Source organism: Manis pentadactyla, chromosome 11 (genome assembly GCF_030020395.1).
Source record: "Manis pentadactyla isolate mManPen7 chromosome 11, mManPen7.hap1, whole genome shotgun sequence".
Lineage (NCBI taxonomy): Eukaryota > Metazoa > Chordata > Mammalia > Pholidota > Manidae > Manis > Manis pentadactyla.
Genome location: NC_080029.1, coordinates 36,636,219 through 36,663,957, shown reverse-complemented (window position 1 = coordinate 36,663,957; position 27,739 = coordinate 36,636,219). Strand labels below are relative to the sequence as shown.

At 38.1% G+C, this 27,739-nt stretch overlaps 2 protein-coding genes and 1 non-coding gene across 4 annotated transcripts in view; 1 reads left to right on the top strand and 2 right to left on the bottom strand.

The window, feature by feature from the left end:
- ZBTB25 (zinc finger and BTB domain containing 25) overlaps window positions 1-1,117 on the bottom strand; it is a 33,577-nt gene extending 32,460 nt beyond the window's left edge. For both annotated transcript variants that reach the window (XM_057488381.1, XM_036906076.2), the window contains exon 1: window positions 984-1,117. The gene's annotated coding sequence lies outside the window, so the exon portion shown is untranslated. The remainder of the gene's footprint in view (window positions 1-983) is intronic.
- Window positions 1,118-1,511: 394 nt separating this feature from the next.
- Window positions 1,512-23,602, top strand: ZBTB1 (zinc finger and BTB domain containing 1). Its single transcript, XM_036906072.2, has 2 exons — window positions 1,512-2,259; window positions 14,958-23,602. Exon 2 carries the CDS (start codon window positions 14,976-14,978, stop codon window positions 17,115-17,117), a length of 2,142 nt encoding a protein of 713 aa, XP_036761967.1. The 5' UTR covers window positions 1,512-2,259; window positions 14,958-14,975; the 3' UTR covers window positions 17,118-23,602.
- A 2,409-nt stretch (window positions 23,603-26,011) lies between these two features.
- On the bottom strand, window positions 26,012-26,080 carry LOC118922863 (small nucleolar RNA SNORD2). The gene has a single exon (XR_005028926.1). It is a non-coding gene; the product is annotated as a small nucleolar RNA SNORD2 (small nucleolar RNA).
- Window positions 26,081-27,739: the final 1,659 nt, after the last annotated feature.

The window sequence follows — 27,739 nt, the reverse complement described above, 5'->3', positions numbered from 1 at the left end:
CCTGGTGTGGTGGACAGCCCAACGACCAAGACATCTAGAGCCCTAAAGTCGTTACGCAAGAGGTGTAGGACCTGGATCAAGCCACACTCACTCTAGGCCGGGTGTCCTCATCTACAAACTGAGAGGGATGCACTGGGTTTTCGGAGAGGCCCCTTTCAGCTTTAAAAATCTGAAATATCGAAGTGGACTTTAAACACTTAACAAAACACTATGAGAATCAACAGATTTGCCAAAAAGATTTAAGTATTAAAAGAATGAATGCCAAATCTAATCCCTCAGAGGGGAACGGGCATAATTTTTTAGAACAGCTTAGCTCCTGTCAAATTCCAGGTACAGCGCTAGGCGCTGCCTAAGCAGCTTGGTAACAGCTTGCTCTCTCCAAATAATGAATGCTAGGGAAGGCAGTGACACATGGGGCAAACTTTAAAAAGAAAAACGGGATTTGCCCAAGAATGAGATTACTGAAATCTTAAAAAAGAAAGAAACGAATTACTGGGGGAGTACTTCCTGTCCTAAAAAAAGGGATAATCACAAACGGAGGTGGCGGCGGGAGGACAGTGGCCGCAGGGTCTCGCAGTTTGCACCTGGAGACCCGCCCACTAGCGAAAAGAGTCGGCGCGGCAGCCCGGGGAACGCCGCGGGCCCGTCGGGGCTTCCCGCGCAGGGTCGCTCGACCGCGGCGGGGAGGCTTCCATGCCTTTGCTGCGCGCCCGCTTGCCGTCCCGACCTGCGCCAGGCCCCGTCAGCCGCCCTCTGCGGGCATCGAAGGACGGCTCTGGGCATCCTCGGCCCAGCGCTCACTCCAGGTTGCCATTTTCCTCCTGTGCCCTGACTGCCTTGTGAAATGGACGAAAAACACCCCTCTCCCCAGCTACTTGCATCTGTCCCGCGACCGGCGCAGCTGCAGGCCGCTGCCCCAAGCGGCTCGCGGCGGGAGGGACTGCTCCCGGAGAAGCCCACAGGGGCCGGGCCGCGTTGCTTACCCAGACGCCGCCGCGGCAGCCGGCCAGTTCCTCCGTGCGGGAGGGGCGGCTCCCGCGCCGTGTACGTCACGCGGCGGCGCCGGCACACGCACCCCGCGGCCGGCTCTCGCGCGGCTTCCCGCGCCAGCCGCCCGGCGGTGGGCCCACGTGACCGCGCGCCTGGTAACCAAAGAAAAAGAAGCGGGGAGCCTAGTGTGCGTGCGTGCGTGCCTACGTGCGCGCCAGCTTGCTGAAGTTGCCTGGCCGCGGTCCGCCAGTGCTCTGGGCGCCTCCGCCGCGCTCCCTAGTTGTGACTCTATAGGCGGAAGCGTGGAGACCAGCCTGAGCGACACAGGCGCCCCACACACAAACGCGTGACCCGGGAACTCTTCCCAGGGTGTGCAAAAGCACGGGCACCTCCTCAGCTCGAGGGTGGGGGTGGACAAGGATGCGCCCGCGTGCTCGCGAGGAGAGGGGTGAGGGCGCTGGGCCAGGGAAGCGGAGCCTCCAGAGCTTGGGAGGGGCGGCGGGCTGGGCGGGGTGGGGCACGGCAAGGGAAGTGACTCAAGGCCAGAGGCGGACAGGCCCATGGAAGACAGAGTCGGGGGAGCGCGGGGAATGGGTGACCCTGAACGGACTGGCCGCGCGCGGGACAGAGCAAGGGTGCCGGCGCTCCCAGAACGCCGGGGACGTACCTCGAGGGAGGGCCCAGCTGCTAGGCCCTATAGCGCTGGGGTTTGACATCTGGACTGAGTGAGAAAGCAGCATCCTGCCCTTGGGGAGTCGGGAGGAGCCCAGTCCCATCCAGCTGTGCAAACAGGAGGAGGAGGAGGTCCCAAGCCTACCCTTGGGAAGTGGGGCGAGAGGGGTGGTGAAGCCGCCGCCGCGCCGGCCCCCGCGGTGCGGGTTGCGCCAGCCACCTCGGAGCCCGACGCAGAAACTTGTTGCAACAAACAGGAGACCGCGGGTGCCCCTAGCAGCCAGCGGCGGAGTGGGTGGGCGGGCGAGAGGGAGGGGAAGGCTGGCGGACGCCGCAGCGAACTGGTGGGCAGACCCGGAGTCGCCGCGTAAGCGGGGCCGGCTCAGTGCGGTGCGGCAGGCGCGGCTGTGCGGCAGCGGAAGTCCTTTGTTGCAGCACAGTCCCTGGCAGAGCCAGAGCCTCTCCGCGCAGCCCAGCCCGAGTGCTGCGCGCCGCCGCCACTGCAGCTCACGGCCCGTTCGCCTCGCCCGCCTTTCCCGCGGCTGATTTGCCTTAAACTCCCTAAAATCTCCGCAGTCCCGGTTCCTGCTACAGCTGGTAAGTATTTGCCAGTTGTGGGGCTATTTGCGCAACTTTGACCTGGGTCAGTGGGCGGCGGGCCGCTGGCCTGCCCGAGTGCGGGGCCGGAGCGGCACCGACCGGTGCGGGGAGTCGGAGCGCGGGGGACGCGCTGCAAGGACCCACGACGGGCGGCTGCCGGGCCACCTCCTGGATCCTGCCGCCCGCCGACGCTCCTGTTCCGGGACGTGCGGCCTTCCAGGGTCCGAGGCTAAGCCTCCGCGGAGACTAGTTCCCAAATTAGTTGGCTTCTTTTCCCTTTCTTTCTCTGCCTTTATTTTTGGGGGAGGAGGGGGGAGGGGAGAGGAGGTGTAGACGGGAGGCGGGAGGACCCGTTGATTGATGTGTCCAGGGCCCGCTTCTCTCGACTCGCAGCTGCGGCTCCAGGGCGGGTGGGAGGGGAAGTGTCCCGGAGCCCCAGGCCGCAGACTTGGGCGCGCTCCGAGGGAGGAGGCGTAAGAGCCGTGCAAATTCTTGCCACGCTCTTTCCCACCCCCTCTTGCCGGCACACACGTTTTTTGTTCAGTAAAAAGTGGTAGGTCTAGGGTTTGGGACCTTTCAGTGGAAAATACCTTGTTTCCTGGGAAGAAAGCGGTTTCGATTCCACTGGTGGGCGCTTACTAGAAGTTCTCTTAGTGTTCGGTAAATGTGTTGGATGTAGATCGGGAGTCATTACCACTAAAATACGTAGACTTGGGTCCGAGCTCAGCCACCCTCCTAATCTCCCTTTCTGCCTAAGCAACGCGTCTACGTGATTTGAAAGGTTGACATGACATTTTTCAAATTGGGAGCGTCAGGGAGATGTTGATGAAGTCCTTAATGTTTTCTGGGGATAGTAGGGCATTTGTGTAAGTGTAATAATATTCCTGAGTCGAGCTTCAGAATTGTGGTAGGTACGTGCAGATTCTCCATTGGTCTAAGTGTATTTTCAGTGTGTATCACGGTCGGGAAACTACTCCAGAACAATTTTTCCCATTGACACTCGAACCCAAGGAGTGGTCTCAGGCTTTTGGAGACCACTTAGAATCAGATTCCTGAGCTGAAGTTTATAGCATTCTGGAGCAGATTTGATGAGGGATGCAGTTCTAAGTTTAACTTAAAAGCAACCACCGCCTTCTTTTAAATGGAGAAATAAGATTCTGTGAAATTTTGTTAGTACAGATGGATATGATGGAGAATTGGGATACAAAGTGGTGATGCTTGAATGATGGCTGGCCATCAGAACCTCAGAGCTTTCATTTTGAATCACTTGCTTAATATCTGATCAAGTCTCAATAATAACTAGATGGCGTTGGGAACCAGATGGGGCTTCTTCATCTTAGAGAAAGCTGAAGCTAAGTGGAGGTGAAATGCTTTTCTAAAGATGAGTAAAGATTTTGCAGTGGAGCCTTCAACTAATGTCTTACATTCATTTTAAAAGCAGATTTCACCATTATGACTAAATTTTTGTGGTATAGGATAGTAATTCAGGTTGGGCAGTGTTTCCTGAAGCCTTTCTGTTCTCCCCACTCCAACATGATGGCCTACTTTGAGGGAGCCCTGGTGCACACATAAAAGAGAAACCATATTTAACCAGGACCTTTGCAGGGCATGAGCACAGTCTCAGCCACTTGCTCTTGACCTTGTGTTTTGATTTCACTCTAAGGCTGCTAAATTTTTGTATTGTTTACTCATTCTCCTTTTTTTGCCTGGCTCTGGGGAAGATACAGTTCATGTAGTTTTTTTAAGGGTGTCTCTTCCTAGCAGCACCATTTCCTATTCTAATGTGCAGGAGAAAAGAAGTGCTGGGTTTCAGGCCACTCCTTCACCAGCCAGGAAAAGTGTTAATTAAGCCTTTGCTATTAATCTTTTAGCCCAAAAGGGAGGACACCATTTGGGATAAAAATGCAGAATATTTTTTTAGATTCCTATTTTTAAGCTATAGTCTGTTGTTTTCCCAAAAAATTAAGGTATATTTGAAAAACATCTGCTTGAGACGTCAGTTTTGTCTCTAGGATGTTTTTTCCTGGCATTTTCTAATTGCGCTAGTATCTCTTACCATAAAATACTGACGTTACTTTATTCTCATACTCTTATGTGAACCAAATTAAAAGTGACTCAGGTCTATTTTTTCTCTAAATGGAAATAATTTATTAGAAACTCCATGCTCTTTATAAAAATTCAGCCTATACTGAAGTATATAAATACAAAAATGGAAGTCATCCTGACTCCCCCTCTCCAGAGAGAATCACTCTTAAAAGCCAGTTTAACATGAGAGGAGGCAATATTTGATCCTAAAGTTACTTGATCCTAACTTCTGCTGGTGTGCCTCACCCTGCCTAAGGATGGCCTGTGGTGATTCATGGGCTCATGGGCTCTGTTCACTGCTCAGGTTGGTGAGAACTGGCCAGGTAGAGGAAAAGGGAGTGTTTTGCATTGGACTGGTTTAAAATTCTGTGATTAAGCAATAGACATGAGAGCTTAGATATAACAGAGCTGCTGTTTTAGGTTTGTCCTTTTAAAGTATTTACTGTACCTTCGTGGGCTAGTTCTCACACTTTTTAAAATATTAATGTTGATGTCCAGCCTCTTATAGGTTGATTTATGCCAGCCAAACTCATTAAAACAAAACCCTCACATTTGTAGAGAGCTTCATAATTTATAGTTGGGAAGGAGTGGGTATTCTTGCCATGAGGACCACTGCCGAGATGCCTCTGTGGGATGAGGGTTCCTCTTGATCAGTATCCAGAGGTAGCATGCCAAACACTAAAGAAAGATTAGAGGAAAGAAGGGAATTAAAAACTACAGTTTTCAGATGTGACAAGGAACGAGATGATACCTATTTAAGAAAAATTTCTAATACTGTGGCTTGTATAGTAACTATGAGAGATCTTAAGTACAAAATCACTTAATACTTAGCCTGGTATATTCAAGAATGACCTGTGACGTAGTTGATGCTGTTCTGAAAACAAGCCCCAAAACAGTACATAGAAGTTTAACCACAACATTAGTTATTTGAGGCTTTTGGGGGTATGGGTGTTTATTTTTAAACTACTGTGCTTTGAGTTTAAAATCGTTTTCAAAGTAAAATTGGAAAAATAGATAATTAAATCACCAACCAGATTTTCTGCTCATTGTCTATGTGAGTTGAGATTCACTTGATCATTTTTAGAGATAACTGAAGTGCTCCATGCCTACCTTAAATCTTAGTATTAGGGTAGGGCTTGCTCTAATGGGCACTGAAAGTCAGCAGATGAAAAGGAGATGGGGAAGGGGCAGGACATTATGCCTACAATATGGGCTGTATGAGAATGGGGTGACTCTAAGGGGCTTAGAATGTTCCAGAGGGACACTGTTAATAGTCATTCCCAGGAAGAGTGTTGTTTGGTTTATAAAAAGTGAAACTTAGGCTCTGAATCAACAAAGTCAGAGTTTGAGTCCCATTTTCTACTTAAAAGTGGTTATCAACCACTGAACCTGTTTCCTCATTTGTGAAATGAGGATAATAAAATGGCATAATATATGGGAACGTGCTGTGTAAATTTTTGACCACTATATAAAAGTTGCCGTGATTGAAATAAAGCAAAAGGTTGATAAGCAAAATACAACTTAACTGCTTCCACATTTATTCATTCAGAAACTGATCAAATATCAACTAAATGTCAGGCAACTCTTAGAGGCTCAGGGGGTACCAGTGATGACTAAGACAATGCCCTGATCTCAAGGTGCTCACTTCGCAAAGCAGGGGAGCCACATAATTACAGAGCCAGTGAGTGTGCTGATAGGTAGAGCATCCCACTTTGGATGATACATTATTTGTCACCCAATGGATGTGGATATAGTTTTGGAGTCACAGAAGAGAGGCATCTGCATTACTCTGGAATCAGAAAAAAAACTTCTGGAGGAGAGTGAGCTGGAGGTCGAACAGGGAATAGCATGTGTGAAAGCATGAAGGCTTTTGCTGTGCTAGGTGTTTTGGGATAAAGGGAGATCTTAAATAGATTTAAGGCTTAAAAATGAAGTTAGGCTTCTTCGAATGAGCATACTTTCTATGATACTCTTTTATTGGTTTCATTTGATTAGCTTTTAATTAGGTGAGTGTGAAGTTTCGGGGTTTTGGTTAGAATAAGCAAAAAATAATTGGAGCTACAAAATGGGAAACAGTACAATTGAAAAATAAGTGTGAAACTGCTGGAAAGAGGGAAACTGGGTAGTCCTGTCCAGCCTAGAGTTGCCTCACCAGTTGTTCAGCATTTACTGAATACTTACTATGTTGTAGGGTAACGACCAAGCCAATGTCCTTGCCTTTGGGTAACCTAGCGGGAAGACCAACACAGATAATTGTGGAGCTGATTCTTATTTAGCACTTCTCAGTGACAGGCACTGCCTTATAATAACTCTAAACACTAGAAAGAATTATCATCCCCATTCTCAGATGAGAGAATTGAGGCGGAAATTTGTTAATCATCCTGCTCAAGGTCACACACCCAGTAAGTAGCAGCACCAGAATTTGAACCTAGGCAGTGTGGTTAGGTTGTCCTTTAACATCTACTTTATGTTGCTGTTCTGAGATTAAAATACAGTGTAATAAGGAAATGATACCCAGTAATATCAAAACCTAAAATAGTGGGAGAGGGAAGCTTTCTAGAGGTTGTGATAAAACTGATTCTTAAATGATACATGGTTCAGACAGAAGAGCCAATCAGCAGGAATAAAAATGGAGGTAAATACTTGAAGCATATGGGGGGAGGAAAGGGCAAGCAGTTTTATGCTGCTTGAACATGAAGTTTGAAGCAGGTAATGGCTAAATATAAGATTAAATGGGTGATTTTTGTATGCCTTGCAAATGAGTTTGTATTTTCGCATGAGGATATGTGATGGGAGCGGTAGAAGGGTTAAACAGGAGAATGTTATGGTCTGATTTTTGTTCCTTCTGAATCAATGGAGGGTGAAGGATGGATTTGAGGGGCCAGTTAAGGAACCTGTTGTAATAACTCAGGAGTGATGATAGAGACGTAAGGAGGGCAGGGAAGGTAGGAATGGAATAGAGGGATAGATTTGATAAATGTTTAGTGAGAAAATTGTCAAGACTTAATAGTTAACTATGAGGGAGACACCCCAAGTGACTCAAGGAGCCCAGGTGATTGGTGTATGGTAGTCTCAGCCAGGACAGAATACAGGGGGAGGTGCAGTGTCTAGTGGGTCCCTGATAAAATCATCGAGTGAGTACTTTGAAATAGAAGTTCCACAAAATGAACCCTAAGAATACCAATGCCACGTGCAAAAAGGAACTTCCTGGTGAAGCTGCTTTTTGCCGAGAGAAACCTGCTGTTCATACAGTGCCCTCTAGTGCTCAGAAGTTGCCACGTTGCCTCTTTAGAATAAACAGCTCAAAATGTAGAGATGGTGTGAATTAAGTACTTTTCCTCCTCCGCTCCTGGAAGGAGAGAGGAATATTCCAGAAGCCACTATGTTCCCTTTGTTTTCTGTGTGGATACATTCATTTCCTAGATCTGACATCTCAACTGCAGTAACATCTCGCTTGTTCAGTAGTTACTTGGTTGGCAACCTCAGCTACCCAGTGCTCTGTCCTGAAGCAAAAGAATAAGGCAGTTCATTGCCTGTCAACAACTAAAATAGATGAAACACCACACAGTACAGGAATTAAAACCTTAACTTACTCATAGAAAACTTCCCTGGGTACTCTCAGAAAATTATTTATGTAGATTCAGTTTCAATGAGTTTTTGTCTACTCCCATAACCCATAACAGATTGAAATAATGGGCAGCAGATCAGTATACCTTTTGGCTTAACAAGCAAGGAGACAAAAAAATACTAACCATCTACCAAAACAATCTCTAAAAGCATAACAGTTTCAGGACCATTTGGCGCAAACAGCCCTTGCTAATTTGAACAGTTCTTATATTACAACAAAACGTAATCGATACAGAGGAGGATGCAGACAGCCAGGTGGTACTGTACATGGGGGTCACAGTCCGAACAGTAGGAAGAGCGCTAGACCAGGATTCAGGAGACCAAGGTCTTGTGCTGTCAGCCGTTAAAATTAGATGTGACCTTGGGCATATCTCGGCCTCTTAGGGACTCAGTTTTCTCACCAGGTTGAACTTGATCACTTTGTAAAATAGTATGAACTGTGTTCACATTATGATGACATTAATATTTAAGAAAAATTGTAGTATGCTTAAATTGAAAAGACAAAGACACATTTGTCATCTGTAATTTATGTGAGGAGTATGATTATCTCTATTTTATAGATGAGACAAGCAGGCTTAGGGAGGTGAAGACATTTCCTTGTAGCTAAATAGGTGGTAGAACTGGTATTCAAATCTGTCATGGCTACTTCCTAGGTTCTTATTTAATATTTCATTTAACAAGCAAGCATTAAGTGCAACTACGTGGGAAGTGTGTGCCAGGCACAGAGCACAAAGTCCATTTCAAGGAGCACAAAGGTCCTTGAGAGTCATTGTAGTAGGCCTTGCTGTATGATACCTCTGTTAGTGCTGATGATACAAGTACTATTACTGCACTGTCAGGGCTAACATACAGCTACGTCAGAGTTCTAAAGATTTCAGGGTGTAAGCATAGATAGACCCGAGCCACCATTTATAGCATTGTTTCTGTGGGAATATGTGCTTCAAGTTCTAAATAACTAAAAAATAAAGTTTGGAACATAACCCAATAATAATTTCAGAGCTTCTTATACTAAGTACAGAATTTGCAGTCTCATAACCAGTCAGAATGCCTATTATAAAGAGCAAATAAAATTTTCTAAACTTGATTGTGTCTGTCATTTAATGCCTTGAAAATCTTATCTTTAGGAGCCTCTACATCTGGTTCTCCTTGGCAATTTCAAGAAAACCTAGAGAATTAAATTTAAATTTAGAGATTACAGTATACCTTGGAAAATGGTATTCTAAGAAAGAATTTTGCCAAAATTCTTATTTTTATAGATGGCAAAGTTGTTAAGGCCATGATCTCAGGCTCAGGAGTCATATAGTCCTCTGTGGCCTTAGGAAGGTTATATAATATCCTGTGCCAGTACATACATGTGATATATATACACATGTATCATATTATATATACACACATGTATATAGACATGTATATACAGTTAAAACTGGACCAACAACACCGGGTAGGGGCACTGACCACCTGCTGAGTCAAAAATCCTCATATAACTTTTGAGTCCCCAAAAACTTAACTGCTGATAGCCTGTTACTGGAAGCTTTAAAAAAAAAGAAAGACTTTTTTCAAAAACAATTTTCAAATTGTTGCAAATCTCCAAAAAATTTCCCAGTATATTTATTGAAAAAAATGTACATGTAAGTGGGCCCACACAGTTCAAACCCATGTTCTTCAGTGGTCAACTATATACTTAAACACATATACACATATCTGCTTAGACTAGAGCCTGGCCCATTGATAGTAAGGCTTAGCAAATGTTAGCTATTCATATTCTTGTGTTATTGTTGTCATTTGCCCTCTCTTCATAACGTTCATCTGCCAGTCCAGTAAAGCCAGTTTACCTTCTTTCCCATTAAAGTTCCAAGCTTTTGTTTATGCTGCTGCGTACTTCTCCCCAAGTATTTACATATATTCCAACTATACAGATACCTGAAATGACTTTCCCCTTGCTTCCTGTTTTTCTCTGTCCTACTCATTCATGAAGGCTTCACTCAAATCCTAGATCTTTCCTAAAAGCCTACTGTTCTAGTACAATTTTTGCTTTTTTCCCAAAAAAACTCTTGCTGAACTTTATTCAATATAATTTAGTACTTAATTATTCTCAAATTGTTTCTTGGTTTAAAAATGAATCTCTCATATGTAATGAGCTGCTTATCCACCCTCCATCTCAATGCTTTATTAGATGTTAGGAACATTATAGGTGTACAGTACATTCTGATACCCTGATTTATAAAGATAAGATCCTTTCATTACATTGCAGGCTTCTTCAAAATATATAATAGACTTATAGCCTCAAATTCATATACATACTTTGAATCATGTAAGACATAGGAGTAAGTAAAAGGAAATGAATGCATATACTTAGATGACCTTTGAGATCTAGAGGTCCTTGTTAGTAGTTCAGAAGTTGGGGCACTGGATTGAGGCTGATGACAGGTTCTGCTGCCAGCTCCAACAGAAGCTGTGCAGATTGTCCCCAGGGGCTTCCTTGGTAATGCAAGTCTATGACAAAAATTAGAGGGTGGTTGTTTTTCAGAAGGAGACACTCCAAAATTCTTTAAATTATTTCTTTATTCATTTATATGCTTATTTATAGACCCTTAAATTATCATTTGTCTGAAGAGGCAAAAGAAAGTTCCAGCAAAACATTTTTCCAATTTAAGAGATTAAGCAATGAAGGAAAAATATTTTGGAAACATTACTGTGTCAGTGAGAAATGTACTCTGAAATAGCTTACACGGTATAATTTAGGGAACATGTCTATAGGTAAGACTAGATGCACCTAAACAGATAAAACCACATTACAGATCAAATGGGAGTGGGCATTTGTGCAAGAGCAACTGGCCAATAAAACCTGTATTTAGGACTCATGCCTAGTCCTTGTTGAGTGTTCTTTTTGCAGAAGGTACATTGCATGGTTAGTACACATGTGGGTGATCAGGAGTCCTTGTTCTGTAGTCCACAGTTAACTGTACCCTTCATACATTATTTAACTCTCTCTGATCTTTGACCTTCTGTGAAAGAAAAATGTTGGACTATCTCTCTAAGCCCTAAAAGTCTATAAATATATAAATTATTTAATATGTTTAATGTACTTGGTGGCTTTTTGAATTTGAGATGAAACCTTTTCAAACTAAAAATTTAAAAATCCAGTGTAAAATTTTTTTGCATCATCAAACTTCTTGTTCTTCCTGGAGAGAACTGCATTCATAGTGGTGTCCTGCTAACCTTAGGAGAGCACTTGGCTTTGGATCACATCGGAATTCTCTGCTCTCAGCCCCAGCCCTTGACTTCTAGCTGTAATAAACTTGTTCTACCAGTGATACAGCTAGTAACAGAAACAAAGCAATTAGAGATTTCAGTTATAAAAACAGGAACAGCTGAAATAAAAGCAATCCTTTTATTTAAAACTGTTTACAAGCTTTACTATATAACAGAGTTCACTAAGGTTTTGGTAACATTATTAAGGATATATCCAAAAAAATTGCAAACTTAGCAAGCTTCTTTTGGAACTTGAGTGAAGTTCATTAGTAAAAGTGAGCGGATTATGAAAATTTTAATGCAAAAATTATTCACAAGAGATAACAGCCAAGTCTCAGGAATTTAGATCTGTCACCCCTGATTCCAATCCCGGCAGTGTGTATGTGTGTGTTACTAAGCCTTCTTAAAGCTTTTCTGAGTGATGTTTAACAAGAAGAAAGTTGCTGGTTCTGAATATGTGAATGATGGCTATTAAAAGTTACTCTATCTAAAATAAGTTTTATTCAGAACTTGGACATTTGCATAATGACATTGATGAAACTACAATTCTAAGTCAACCTAGAATCTGGTAGAGTTGACATTAATTTCAGACATGGTATTTGCTCAGCTTCCAATGCTCGGAGGGGGAGATAAAAATATATAGAGGCAGTGGAATTCATACCCAGACCTACCTGACCCAGAGCTCTTGCCTCTCCACCACAGCACAATGCCACCTTCTGTAGAGTAGGCACTTTACGGAGTACACGTTGAAAGAAGTCACTAATCTAGAAAAAGTCCAAATTCTCAACGATTTATCCTTGAGATTACAGAATCCCTGTGCTATTGCCGATTCTCAGTACTTTATACGGTGTCTGATACACCAAAGTGCTCAATATTTATTGAATTAATAAATGCGTTAAAAGTGCTTCTATGTTGTTTCTGTTAACACAGAATATGTATTTTCACTAATTTAATTGAATTGTGACTATAGCTACAAAGTGCCTATTATATTGGTCTTCTATGTAATTGCATTAATTTTAGTTGCTGACCATAAAACTGCTTTTCATTTAGGTGAGAAGAGTTTGGGGGACTTGTAAGCTCTTTATGCCATTATTTCAAGCATGGAATATTTAAAACCTGAACGTTTTTCCAGATTAACTGCTGGCTTTCATACTACTGGATTCCTATTTGGAAAGAAACCTTAAGTTTCTATCTAGTCAAACTTAACCTCCTGCTGCTTAAATATACATTACCACCATCACAACTGCCACTGTTAATTTCCATAGTTATCACATGCCAAGTGCTATATATTTTACACATTGCTTCTATGAATCCTCATGTTTGATATGTTACTTGAGATATCATTGTCCTTACTTTGACAGTTTGGGGAACTTGGAGTCAGTGAGGATAAACAAGTTGCTAGGGTGGCAGAGCTAGATTGGAACTCGGTCCGGTTTGTTTAATCTAAAGCCTGTTTTGCACACCACACCGCACTGCAGACATTCTGTCTCTGCTTCCAGCCAGGGCAGTCAGTGTCGTCTGAACAAGTTTGTCTCTTTCTTGAACAACTCTTACTACTGGAAACTTTCAACACGTGTGTGTGTGTTTAAACAACTCAACTACTGGAAACTTTCAATGTGTTTGTGTATGTTTTCCCCCACTCCATGAATAAGGTTTTGTTTCTGTTTGGATTTGTTTATAATTGTAATTGTTATGTAATTGCACATCTTATGTGTGTCTTCTTGACTTTCCATCCTGAAAACCTTTCTTATTATCTTCTATAGTCTTCATACATAAATATGATTTTCAAAGGCAACATGACTGAATTTTAGGGAGTGGGTTTACCTCGGCTTGCTTACAACTCCCTTATTACTGGACATTTCAAATGATAAATAATAGATTGGTGAATATCTTTGTACATACATTGCTTTTTGTATTTAGGTACATGCTGAGCATGAGTCCTCAGAGTTTTAGTACAAATATCAGAGTTATAGAAGAATGAAATAGTATACCTACTTGAAATACTTGGTCTACCTTACAGAAAAGGTATAAAGCGGTTGCAATTTTAAGGTAGTAGGTCTCATTATAAGCCACCCTCATTTCAGCAGATGCACATCCCTGGCTCTGCAATTCTACCTCTTTAGACAGGAAGGACAGACAGGGAAGAAACTGGAAGGAGGCAGATAGGTCTTCAGGTAGTGGGGGAAAGGGATATGTGATCTGTATGTGATCTGTGACAGATAAAGAGCAACTGGAAGTAAGTAAACTTCACTCTCTTAATTACTACACCAGGGATTGAAGGGTTTGAGGACTGAAGAGTGAACATTTTATTTCTCTGAACAGCTTGTTAAATGTTCTTTTTATGTTCAATCAAATCGCGTAGGAGCTTGTTTTTAAGTAGAAGATAGATTCTGAAGTTTTATATGTACAGACTAAAAATTGAGGCTAAAATTGGATCTTGTTTTAGCTTTGTAATATAATTGATAGGACTTTCAGTACTTTTAATATTTTCCTCTCCTTTCTTCTTTATCCAAAGTCAACTCCCTACATTAAAAATATTTATTACAGTGTCTCCCAGATGTTAAATGAAGAAAATTAGTTGCAAAAAGGTATATATGATATGATACCATTTAGGTTAAAAAAAAAAACAGAACAAAAGCAAAATTATGTGCCTGGCACATGTAGGGAGTCAGTATCTGTTGACTCTGTATGTATACATATAAACAGTTCCAAAGATAAGTAATCCATTATGTTGGGAGAGGTTATATCAGACACGAGGTACACAACCTAAGGTGTGTATTTGGTATACTTTTATGTTTGAAGTTTTGCATTGAGCACGTGTTACTTTAGTGGACTTTTTTTAATGATTAAAAAAATGAAGAAAAATGTATAGTCTAAGGATACCTCTTTTCCACATAGATCCACAGTTTCTTTAAATCTTAAAGTGCATGTTGAGCAATGTAAGACAGATATTCTGACTGTACTGAATTATTGCTTCTCCAATCGTCAAGAAAAGCACTGATCAAACCTCTTTGCTTGATGCCATTTCCATATAATCTAATAAGCTTTTTTAAATAGAGTGTTTTATATGGAAATCTTCAAACATGCAAAAATATAATTATACAAATATCCCAGCTCCAGTAGTTATCAACATATGGCCAATCTTGTATCATCTATAGCCACCCACTCCCACTGCACTGGATCGTTTTCAAACATATATATATATCATCTTAACTATAAATAAGTTGGCATGTATATCTAAAAGACAAGGACTCTTTTTAACACAACCAAAATACCCTCATCACACTTAAAAATGAGCAATAATTAGCCTTAATTTCAGTCATCTAAGAAGTTAATATTTGGCAATACAGTTACTAGCTTTCAGTTTAAGTTGCTATTTTATTTACTTTCGTTGTATCTTGTAAGTACTTCTAAACTAGTATCTTTTTTCCTTTCATATTTACTATACCTTTTTCTCCCTAGGATAGTGATGAAGTCAAAATGATGGCTTTTGCTTTTAGATACCTTGGCTTGTATTTCTTAAAATGAGAAGCTTAAAGAAATGACTGGGAGTCTTTATCTTCAAATTTAAAAAATGATTCAGGTATATATAGTTTTGCTATGTCAAATGGAAAGCTATTCAGATTGTGATTATAATAGCAAAGTCACACAAGTCTCAGATCATGGTCAAAATTATTCTTGAAGTGATTTTCTGATATCTTGTCTGACTTTAATATTTTTGTTTTACATAGGTCTCTAATTAATAGAAGATGGCAAAGCCCAGCCACAGCAGCTACGTCCTTCAGCAGCTTAACAACCAAAGGGAATGGGGTTTTCTCTGTGACTGTTGCATTGCAATTGATGACATTTACTTTCAAGCACACAAAGCGGTTCTAGCTGCCTGTAGCTCCTATTTTAGAATGTTTTTCATGAACCATCAGCATAGTACTGCACAACTCAATCTCAGCAACATGAAAATTAGTGCTGAGTGTTTTGATCTCATTTTGCAATTTATGTATTTAGGAAAAATTATGACAGCCCCCTCCAGTTTTGAGCAGTTTAAAGTGGCAATGAACTACCTACAGCTGTACAATGTTCCTGACTGCTTAGAAGATATACAGGATGCAGATTGTTCTAGTTCAAAATGTTCATCTTCTGCTTCCAGCAAACAGAACAGCAAAATGATATTTGGGGTAAGAATGTATGAAGACACCGTGGCTAGAAATGGCAGTGAAGCCAATAGGTGGTGTACAGAACCAAGTTCAACAGTAAATACACCACATAACAGAGAGCCTGATGAAGAATCTTTACAATTAGGTAGTTTTCCTGAACCACTATTTGATGTGTGTAAAAAAAGTGCTGTGTCCAAATTATCTACTCCAAAAGAACGTGTGTCGCGACGCTTTGGACGGAGCTTTACCTGTGACAGCTGTGGATTTGGCTTTAGCTGTGAAAAATTACTAGATGAGCATGTGCTAACCTGTACTAACAGACACTCATACCAAAACACGAGATCTTATCACAGGATAGTAGATATAAGAGATGGAAAGGAGAGTAATATCAAAGCTGAATTTGGTGAAAAGGATTCTTCTAAAACATTTTCTACACAGTCAGACAAATACAGAGGAGACACAAGCCAGGCTGCTGATGATTCAGCTTCTCCCACTGGAAGCAGAAAAAGTAGCACAGTGGAGTCCGAACTAGCCAGTGAAGAAAAAAGCAGAGCTGCTGAGCGGAAAAGAATCATTATTAAGATGGAGCCAGAAGATATTCCTACAGATGAACTGAAAGACTTTAATATTATTAAAGTTACTGATAAAGACTGTAATGAATCCACTGACAATGATGAATTAGAAGATGAACCTGAAGAGCCCTTTTATAGATACTATGTTGAAGAAGATCTTGGTATTAAAAAAAATGGTAGGAAAACTCTCAAACCTAGGATGTCCATAAATGCTGATGAAAGAGGTAGTTTAGAAAATATGAGGCCCCCTAGCAACAGCAGTCCAGCACAAGAGGATACTGAAAATGCATCCTGTGAGCTGTGTGGACTCACAATAACAGAAGAGGACCTGTCATCTCATTACCTAGCCAAACACATTGAAAATATCTGTGCATGTGGTAAATGTGGACAGATACTTGTTAAAGGCAGACAACTTCAGGAACATGCTCAAAGATGTGGAGAACCCCAAGATCTGACAATGAATGGGTTAGGAAATACTGAGGAGAAAATGGACATGGAAGAGAATCCTGATGAGCAGTCTGAAATAAGAGATATGTTTGTTGAAATGTTGGATGATTTTAGGGACAATCATTTCCAGATAAACAGTATCCAAAAAAAGCAGTTATTTAAACATTCTGCATGTCCTTTTCGATGCCCTAATTGTGGCCAGCGTTTTGAAACTGAAAATCTAGTGGTGGAACATATGTCTAGCTGCCTAGACCAAGATATGTTTAAGAGTGCCATCATGGAAGAAAATGAAAGAGATCACAGACGAAAGCATTTTTGTAATCTGTGTGGAAAAGGATTTTATCAGCGGTGTCACTTAAGAGAACACTATACTGTTCATACTAAGGAAAAACAGTTTGTTTGTCAGACATGCGGAAAGCAGTTTTTAAGAGAACGTCAGTTGCGACTGCACAATGACATGCACAAAGGCATGGCCAGGTATGTCTGTTCCATTTGTGATCAAGGAAACTTCAGAAAACATGACCATGTACGGCATATGATTTCTCATTTGTCTGCTGGTGAGACGATATGCCAGGTCTGCTTTCAGATATTCCCAAATAATGAACAGTTGGAACAGCACATGGATGTTCATCTGTATACATGTGGAATATGTGGAGCAAAATTTAATTTGAGGAAAGATATGAGATCACATTATAATGCTAAGCATTTGAAAAGAACATAAGTGATTTTCTACTGTACTAATGTTTAGTTGATAGCAGACAAGCACCAAAGCAAATATGAGCTATTTAGAAATTGATTTTATAAGATGAATTGTTGGAAAAAAATTTCAAGGCCCTTTTACCTTTTAATATTTTTGTTTAGCATCTTAAGTATTTACATTTTAGATGTTATTAAATGTTTTATCATTTTTGTTATTTCTTAGTAGAGTTTTGTTTTTAGTTTGTTTTAGCTATGATTAAAATTACTTTTAAATATAGATTACAAGTGGTTGTTACCCCTTCAGTGACTATTAAACTTTAGTTTATCAATAAGGTGATGCCTTCAATATTTCTATGTGTTTTTTTTTAAAGGTTATCCTGTGAAATTTTAAACCTGTCATTGGCCATTCCTGTTTATTTAAAAGAGAGAATGTTTTAAGTAATTAGTTATTTGAAACTATCCCTTTCATCATTAGCTTTTTTTGTAAGTTGAACAGTGATCTAGCCACTGTTTATTTCCCTTTCTTATCAATGAAATCCTTTTCTTAAGTTGACAGGCTTATTAGGCAGGTTAGGTGCACTGAATCTAACCTTGAAGGTTGACATGGGCTCAAAGTTGGCCTAAAAAAATTGATGGACATAAGGAAATTCCTATAAATGAATATTTCCTATAACTGATAAAATATTATCATTTAATAATCACATTTAAAACTTATATTAAGTGTAAAACCCAATGACTTTACCCCACTTGAGAAGTTAGTGGGTACAAGTCATTTTGTTTTGTGATATTAAATTTAACTATGATAGTTAATTAAAAAGACATGTATTCATTTAAAATAATTTAAAATATTCTGATTTCTAAAGTGTGTTTATTGATTATTTTTGTTTATAAATAAACTTTAATATCTCTAGGAATATGAAATCTGAAGAAAAATGATTTTCACCTTTAAAATTACTTTTGGAACTTAAGTTTGAAATTTAAGAAAGCTGCCATGTATATTGATAAATCTAATAAAATAAAGAAATCAATTGCAAATCTGGTTGTTTTATAAAAGCAGAGTGTGCAAAAAAAATGTCTTGTGTTTTATACTATCTAAGATTTGGAGCAAATGTGTAGTGGCAAATTGCAGTTTATCACCATGCTTTATTATTTTTTTCTGTAAAGGATTTACAAAATCTGAGGATTATAAAATAATTACATAACATATAAATGGGAATAGCTTACCAGTTTTTTAGTTAAAGTAGTATTACTGTTAGTTGGTGCTGACACAGGGTCTACATGAATTACATGTGAATTAAAACACTGGCAAAACTGACCCACCAATAAACACATCTATTGAATGCCTTTTAATGTGAATTTCACTTCCACTGGAATATCCTTCTCATAATGAAAGGGATTTTAAATAACTCCAATATTTAAAAATGCAATTTTGTGATTATGAACAGCAATTTAACAGTGTTGTTCTTTTTGTTTATATCAAATTTTCAAGACATGCAAGTCTATTGTATAAAATTTGCGTAAAAGAACGAGTTGCCAAGAGGATTGATAAACATATTAAGTAGAAAAGATTTAGTTGAGAGAAGTAAGTATTAATACATTGTGAGCTTAGAGATTTGTGGGGATGTGCTGAGGTGTTAAGGAAGGATAGAAATAGTACAGGAGCCATGTGGTATTAAAGCAAAGTAATGAAAAGTAGAAATACACACAAAAGATAAATGAAATATTAGGAATTTTTTTAAAGCCACACATAGAAAAAGCAGGAAACATGATTCATCTTAGTCTTGGATACAGTAGTTTATCATGTAATTAAATCTGAAATGCAACTTAAAAGTGAAATATGGTATATACATTACTGATAAGAATCTGATAAAAGTACTGCAACAGACCCAGAGATCCATCAGAGTGTAGTGTGAGGAGATAAAGATCAATCAAATTTCCAAACTATGTATGATATCTTAGTTGACATAATTTTCTTTGGGATCACTTTTTTTCCATGAGCCTCATCAAATTCTATTGCAATGGCTTTCCCACCATTAAAGAACAGAGTTCTTTCTGAATATTACCACTCTGTAAAAGGATTGTCTGTTCCATTAGGAAAGGGAGCTTAATGTATTGTTTTGACGCATACTAACAGCCAACAATTAGCATGTAAATATATACACATTAAACATAATCTTTGATTTTTACTGAGATGTTTATAATTTTACAAAGCCACACCTCATAATGTTGTCTACCAGTTTCATGCTACACAGGACAGAGACCTTTTGTTTTAGAACTAGCTACATGCCAGCTCAGGCTTAAGTATAATGTACAATTTTCCTTAAAGCAAAGAGTGCATTTTAAGGCTACTTGCCCTTTAAACAAAGGGGTATGAAAAATATTCAATACCTCTCTCCAACCCAGGTGCCTCTCTCTTCCTGGGGTGGAGCTACAGAGCTGAACTTAGTACTGTGGCTTCTTGCCCTCCAGTGCTGAGAAGGCAAAGAATCAAGGTTGTGGAGGCTACCTGCTCCTCCTGCCTTTATAATTTATGTGACTAGGCTCCCAATCTAAAATTGAAGGGAAATATCTAGATAGATAATGTGGAATCTTGTTTTGCTTTCTCACAAATACAGTCTTGTGTGAAGAGCCTTTTGTCCTCCAGCAAGAAATCCTGGAGGAGTGGAATCAATGCCTAACAAGCTTGCCACCAATTACAGTGCAATTCAGATGTTTATAATTATTTAGTAAATAGGTCTAAGAATCTCAGAGATTAATAAAGCACAATTATGTGGCAGTGGAGTAGGACTCAGAAATTTGTCTTAGTCTCTCCCATATTTTTAAAGTAAAAATATTCAGAGAAATAACTCATGAATAAAATGGTACAGGGTGAATTTTGAATTTTTAATGTGTGAAGTTTGAATATGGACAAAAATTAGAAGAAATAAGTATTCCAGGGGCTAGTTATAAAATAAGGACAGAGTTTGCTAGGGCAGCCAGAGCACCAACTAAAGGGAAAAATAATAGGTTGACATGAAAAAATACTTAAGTGCTGTAGTTGAGAACAAAAATAAGATAGCAAAAGTTGAATTAAAAGCATTCAAAATTTTCTAGTTGGGATGGGTAGAGATTAAAGTACTTTGATAGGTTAAAATAATTTGATTAAAATAATTCAATCAGATCTATAGAATACCTAACGAAACAGCTGTTAGGAACATGCCAAGGATATGCCCAAAGACTTGAGATAATATACCAACTTTTATATTCTAAAAAAGTGGGAAAAGAGGCTAGTGGTGGTTGGCAACTTTCTCCCCAGTTAAACACTTGTTCCTCTACATCACTAGTTAAGGAACTTCCATATTAGATCTCTGGAAAAGCCCCCAAAGAATCAACATAGCAGTTAAACATAAAACTTGTCATTGCTGTTAACCAAAAGCTAAATCAGTACCAACCTAAAGGAAAAAAAAAAGAATATCCTGAATATGTTTGCACACACATAGTTGAGAATAGAGACATTTGGTATATTTCTTAATTTCAAATGGGTTTTATCCATTAAAAACCTTTTTTTGCCATTATTCTACTTTGGTCAGTTGCTATCTTTCCTCACCTCCTCCTTGTCTTTTGTAACATGCTTCTCAGTGATAAATGCCAGTGCTTTGTGGGTACCCTAGCGTTAACAAAGCCTGGGATTCCAGGGTACCCAAAAGCTCTGTGGGAACATATCCTTGTGGAATGTCTCCCATTTCCTCGGATACCTGAGGGGCAATAACGAGCTGACAGGGTGAATGCCAGGGAATTGAAGCAAATGGAGTTAAATTTGGTGTTAAGGACTTTAAGCAGCAGCCTAGATTTGGACACCAGTGACCCCTCCCTCCATTCTATGGCTCTCATTTAGTAATCCCAGCATCCATTTAGTTACACTTTATACTCTGAGCTCTTTGCATGTGTAATTTTAATCAATTCTCACAGCCTTATGAGGTATCATTCTAATTTTCCAGATGGACTGAGGTGCAGAGAGTTTTTCCCTCAGATCACACAGAAACTAAATACTAAAGCTGGAATTTGAAACTAGACCTATCTGTTTTCTGCATTCCTGTGCTTAACCACTAAGCTATATACTCCACCTACCAAGAAATACAAGGAAGGGCCTTTCAGCCTAGGACCACATGTGATAAAGCTCCCATGAGACTCTGTGCTCCTTGTGCATCATCTGTCATCTGCTGTACCTGATAAGGTAGCTGGTCATAGTGGGTACCTAATAAATATTTTGAATAATGTGAAAATATATGAGTTGGAAGCAGAACTTTTTACTTAAATGGGTCATTCAGAATGATGTTTTAGAAATTACTAACATGTTTTGGTTTAAGTTTTTTATTTAAACTTAAAACACTTAGTGATACCGTCAGCCATTTTGGGAGGCCCATTATAGGTGCTCAATTAAAAATATGAATTAAACTTCCATATTTCTACCTATGTGATATTTTCACACAGTTTTCCCTTTTCCTGACCTTTATGTTTTAATCTCACCAATCACCACTTCCTTTTACAGAGTATTAGACTGGTGAGTTGAAAACCTCAAATCATTGGAAAATATTCCCAAGTTTTGCCTTAAGATGTGGATAAGGAATTTTTCATTTCATTAGCTAAAAAACAAAACAAAATCCCAAAATTACCATATTGTGATTGATTTGATCATAGAGCAATCCAAGCTTGTCTAAAAATAAAAGTTGGTTATTCTCACCATTTATAATGCAATTCACCCCAAATGTTTCTGGATTTCTAGTGTAAACATAAAGACAGTCTTAAAGAAATGAAAGATACTTTCAGGAAACAACAGCTGTATATCCACACTAACCTAGCAGCAAACTTGTAAAAAATGAAGTTACTTAATGGTTTAAGGGAAACAATCCCTCTCTCAATCTAATCTGATTTTAACTTCATATATCTACTGCTTTATTTCTAAAACCTACACAATAGGTTTTACTGCTACTATGTTAAATCTACTTTAATGATCTCTCTACCGTCTGCCAAATGTGACTTTTAAAATAAGAGAAGAATAATATGGTGACAATTCCATGGATAATGTCTATATAATCACTTAGGTGTCCCACTTTCATTGGTCTCTATCAAACTCAAGGACATTATACTTGGTAACATGGGTAGTCTCAAACTAAAACCACAGAAAATTTTACTATTTACTATTCATATGCTTGCAAAAGGCAAAAATGCAAGATTTAGAATGTCTCTGAGTATTGATAAATGCAAATACTAAATGACAACAGCAGCTTGTAAATTCATACTAATTTTGAACCAATTCAATACCACTTACATATTTATATGCACAGGCTTAGTTGACTTTAGCATTAAGAAGTTTAAATCCTATTTAAGTTGTTCCCTCATATTCAGGAGAACCAAACTATCAAGGTGCATTAGTAGTGACCAAATTGTTCCTTTCTATTAATCCACCACAGATCACTAGGGGGTAGGAAGTCATTAGAATTTCTCATTTTATCTTACTCATTTGCTGACAGAAAAGATGGTGTGAAGGTTACAATTCAGTAGTTGGCTCTGAATTGAATGTTCAAGAATATACTAATCACCAATGTAATAAGTAAGAAATCAGAGGAAATGCTAAGGCCAAAGGATGACAAAAATGTAAAAGACATGATTTCATTTCAGAGTCAGAATGTTAATAAATTTATGTGAGGAAATTTGCATAAATCTGTTCTTAACCTAATTAAGAAAGGAATAGAAGTAGGTAGACAGCCTATGAAGCCCCAGTTACGTTTAAGTTTAAAAGTTATGTTTTTGTTCTACTTAAACCAATTGCGTATACCAATCAGAATCAACAGAGCTCATTTGTAGATGACAGAAATGTAATTCTAAGCATCCAGATTATGAAAGTCACCTTTTTATTTCAAATGCTTACGTGTTCTCTGATGTTAGAAAATAATTTTTAAGAGATAGTCTCTGTTTTTGAAAGATTAGGCCAAAGCACTGCTGCAAAAAATAAAATTCTTCCTAGAGTCACTGGGGCAGGTTTGGAGAGTTATGAACTGTGGAATTTGAAGGAAAACTTCTCCATGTGTGTACTTTTATTTTCATCTGCAGAATGTACAAAACTTTACTTGAAGAAAACAATGTTGGCTTGACGGCTGAAGGCATTAAGTAACAAAACATGAACATTTAAATGTTAGAGCTATGTTTAAATCAGAGCTACGCCATTAACAAGTTAAAGTACATTGTAAAATTGTTTTATTTGAAGAAAAACATTTAAATGCTTCCTTCTTACTCTGCTACCTGGCTGACCTATCATTTTATATGTTTTATGTTTATGTGCTTTACCCCTTTCTAGCTTAGGTCATGCAAGAAAAAGAAAAAAGGTGCTCCTTCGCTGAAGAATTATATTAGTAATAATGACATATTTGAAGGGTACAATGAATTACATTGAGGAGAAAATAAATTTCTAGGAATTAAGGGTTTTTTGTTCTTTGGTCTATCAATAGGGTGCTGGCCTGATGCCAAAAGCCATGAAATTCTAACCTAAAAATTATGTTGTAGCTTGTAGAGCAGTCGAATTGTAATCTTTTTCTTGAGTTTTGTCTTTTTCTGTGTGGCAGTGGTGAAATAGGGCCTTCTAAACCTCTGGAGAAGTGAGATCTGAATTTGGAGAGGACATGGGGAAGAATTAATCTTCAAGAGATAATCTTTAAGTCCAGACCCAGGAATATCAGATCTGAAGTGACACCATCTTTTCTGTCTTCCTGGCAAACGTCATCAACTCAGTTGATCCAGTTGCAAGGATCCAAGAAAACTCAGTAAAGATCACTTTGGAATCACTTTGTGTGACAAAATTGATTCATCGTGACTTCCCTAGTATTTGTGGAAAATCTGCTACAGAAAAGTAACTAGAATATTCACATGACATCAGTGGTTAAAGCTACACTAAAATGAAACTATATGCTAATTATCTTCAAGAGTCCCTTTTAAAATAAAAGGGCTTGCTAGGCTACTATAAATAGAGAGATAATCACATATCCGTGTAAACACATATATAATTCTAAACTTAAAATAATCTGAATTATAGTTTACATATTGTGAAATATAGATAGACAATTTTAAAAACTATTCCCAAAGATCTGAAGTTGAGAGTATAAATAAAAATATGTGAGTACAGAGGAAAAACATTTAATAATATTTTAACAAGAAGGATAATTTAGTTACTACTCACTGTAATGTAACATTTGCTCTTCCTATTTTTTCACACTATATACCTGTAATAAACCTGATTATTAATATTACTGAAGCTCCTTTTTAAGTCTGTTAACTTGAGGAAAAACAAGTGGTATTACTTCAATAGTGGTAGATTTTCACAAATCAGACAATCCAAAAGAATGCATCTTAAGACACATTATTTTCTTCGAACTTAGCAATATAACCTAATAAGGCTTAAACATTTATTCTCAGTATTAATGTATAATACCATGCTCCTCAACTTGTAAATTTCAAGATAAAATTCAACTAAGTATCAAATTAAACAATGGTTAACATGTTAAAAATACCTTTCATGGGGAAATGAAATATTTGGTGAAATTTTAACCTGACTTCAAATATTTTGCTCATACACACATTTCCTAACCATGTGCTTATTATAGCCATATTATTTCCTTATTGTGAATATACTTCTAGTTTTATTTTTGGTTAACTGCATACCCAATTCGTTATTATTTCTTGTGTAATATCAAGATGTTACATATTTTCAGAAATGCTTATTTTGTTTCTATGCTTATTCAAGTGTTTTAGTAAGGAGTTGCACAAAGAGCTCTAACTTAGAGTATACATAATAGTGTATGTAGAAGTTAAGTCATTTAAAATCTGTACCTATGAGGTAGAATGATAACTTGAATATTCATTCTAATAATTAGTTTAACAAAGAATCAGAGAAAGTTAATTAGTAATGTGATGGTGGGTACAGTGGGGCGAGAAGGGAGAAGAGAAATCCACGAAAGACTTCAAATTCGTATTTTGACTTAAATATTTGAAAGAGTTCAACTGCCTTAAGAGATATAAAATTAAGTTTAGAGTAGTGTTAGATTCCAAAAAAAAAATCAGACCAACCAAAAACTAGCTAATCTCTTTTGGGAACATGAGAAAGCATGTAGAAATACAGGCTTCTAACAAATAAGAAACAGGAAAGATGAAAGAATATTATCAATAATTAAAGAGATCAGATCAATATAGCATAGACTCAACAAATAATTTTTGATTGGTGAAATTAGATTTACAAAAGAAATATGGCTTAAATTTTGACTGTACTAAAATACTAATGTAATGAATTACAATAATTGCAAGTGATACAAATGCATTCTATAATGTAATTATTTCCTGCATATTAGTATAAAATGGAGTTATTGGGTTAGACAATTTTTGTTACATTTAAAAATCTATTACTTTTACCCAATAAAATTTCCTCCTCTATGTTCAGAAGTTAAACTGTCTGTATATTACTTTTATTTACACTGTATTTTTTTCAAATGGCTCTTTAAAAAAATGATTTGTCTGAAAAACTATCAACTCCTTCCATTCTCTAAGACTAGAATAATAAAGTATCTGATATAGCTAATTATGGTATTCCTGAGCAGTTTAAGAAGTACACAAAGAATTAACTAAAATTCTTATTGCCAAATCCTGGTTTATTTCAATATAGAATGATTGGAGAAGTACTGTCTCATGGCAAATACATACAGCAACAAATTAATTAGGTTTCTTCATCATATGAATAGAAATAATTATAAAAATCCACTGACATATTATTTAGTTCTTTCACAGGGTTAATTCATTTATCAAAATAACAAACATAATTTATTCAGAGAAATAACTTCCTTTCCAGTATAATTTATTTTACTTTCAGTTTATGAGTTTAATGTTTTTTTTCTTAAGTGGTTAGCAATGAGTATTCTCTTCATTTGAAGTTAGTCCCAAAAGACAAGTGCTATAATTTCATAGAATTTACTAAGTATTGAATCTGATTCTACATGTATAAGACTACAGCCTCATTTCTTTGAGATTATTTCAGACTCTTCCACAAGAGTCTATCCTTGAAGTTAGTTAGCACTCTACAAAACTGAAGTAGCTACAGTCTGTCGGCTGTTGTCACAGATTCACTTCTCTTTTGGAATGGAAAAGCCTTTCTTCCAGGTTCAGGTCTCTTAGCCTTCCGTACCAAGCGTGGTAGCATCCTACACCAGGCCACTGTGTACCTACAGTTTAATTACAACTTTTAAAGACTGAGTTTTTCCAAGACTCAAACAAATGGTGGAATTTTTCCTATAGTGACAAGTGATTGGAGAAATATTTTGGTTACTTCCAAATAATTATAAAATGGCAGTATCTGCAAAGACCTGAAATAAAATAACTAGTTCGACTCCAGTTTGCTCACAGTCTTCAAACTATAGGCTGAAGCTTACTCCACCTTCTTACTTTACCTTCTCAAAACAATCCACAACTTTTATGAAGGTTATGCTTGGGTATGGATTGAGAGGGTTCCAGAAAATGCATAAATTGTTTTTCCTAGTAATTCCAGAAAGCTTTATTCTTGCCCAGTTATTCTCAGCCATGACCACCCATATACATAGTTTTAGACCTCATCTTATTCATCTTTGTATCTCTAGCACAAGTATTTTCAGATGTGAATTTTGACCTTTGGTCTCTGCAGTATTTAGTACAGAAATATAAGAGGTAGGCAGAGGATCTTCCTCTTATGCAGGAAAAAAATGAAGTTATTTCCAGTTTTTTGGTTAAATAATATGCCTGGGTCACTTTTAATAACATTGAGCTAGTGGGTCACTACTGTGTCCCAGGTACTCCCCTGAGTGCTGGGTATAAACTAGAGGATTTGACTTATGTTAAAGCTTTTTTTTTCCCCCTGTATGGAAGCTCAGTCTTTGGGCTTTAACTTTGAAATACCCTAGTATTTGTAATCTGCCAAACAGATTTCACTTGTTGAAAATCAGTAGTAATTTCTATGTAAGTAGTAGGATTAGTGAACTTCCTTTCAATTAAATGTTAACTGTCAAGCTTTAAAATTCAATTGTAAAACCAGAAGAATATTTAGAAAAATTACTGATAATCCTTCCATCTAGACAGAGATAACCAATTTTGATGCATTTTTTTCACATATATGATTATCCTACATGTAGAATAAGAAAACACAGAAGTCTTGTATCATATTTTTCTACTTAACTATATCAAGAACATTTTCCTGTGTCAATAAAATCATTTAATCAGTTTTTATGGCTGCATAATAATTCACCATAGGAATGTGCTATAATTCATGTAATTTTCTTGGTACTTAAGCCATTTTCCTTTTATTATTATCATTAACCATATACCTACACGTTCTATTATTTTCTTAGGATGAATCTCACAAAGAGTGATGTTAAATGAAGGCTATGATAATATTTAAAATATAGAAAAAATGTCACATTGCCCTCCAGAAAGATTGTACTAATTAGCATTTCCACCACTAGGGTTTGCCTGTTTTGCTGCTGCACTGCTAGCAGTGGTGACTATTATTTGATTATAAATTTGCTAATTTGATAATTTTTAATGGGCTTTGTTTTTAATGAATTATGAGTCACAATCATCAAAGAGCAAAGAACAAGT

Excerpts from the sequence above, each read along its gene's own strand:
- ZBTB1 (XM_036906072.2), top strand. The coding sequence starts at position 14,976 with ATGGCAAAGCCCAGCCACAGCAGCTACGTCCTTCAGCAGCTTAACAAC.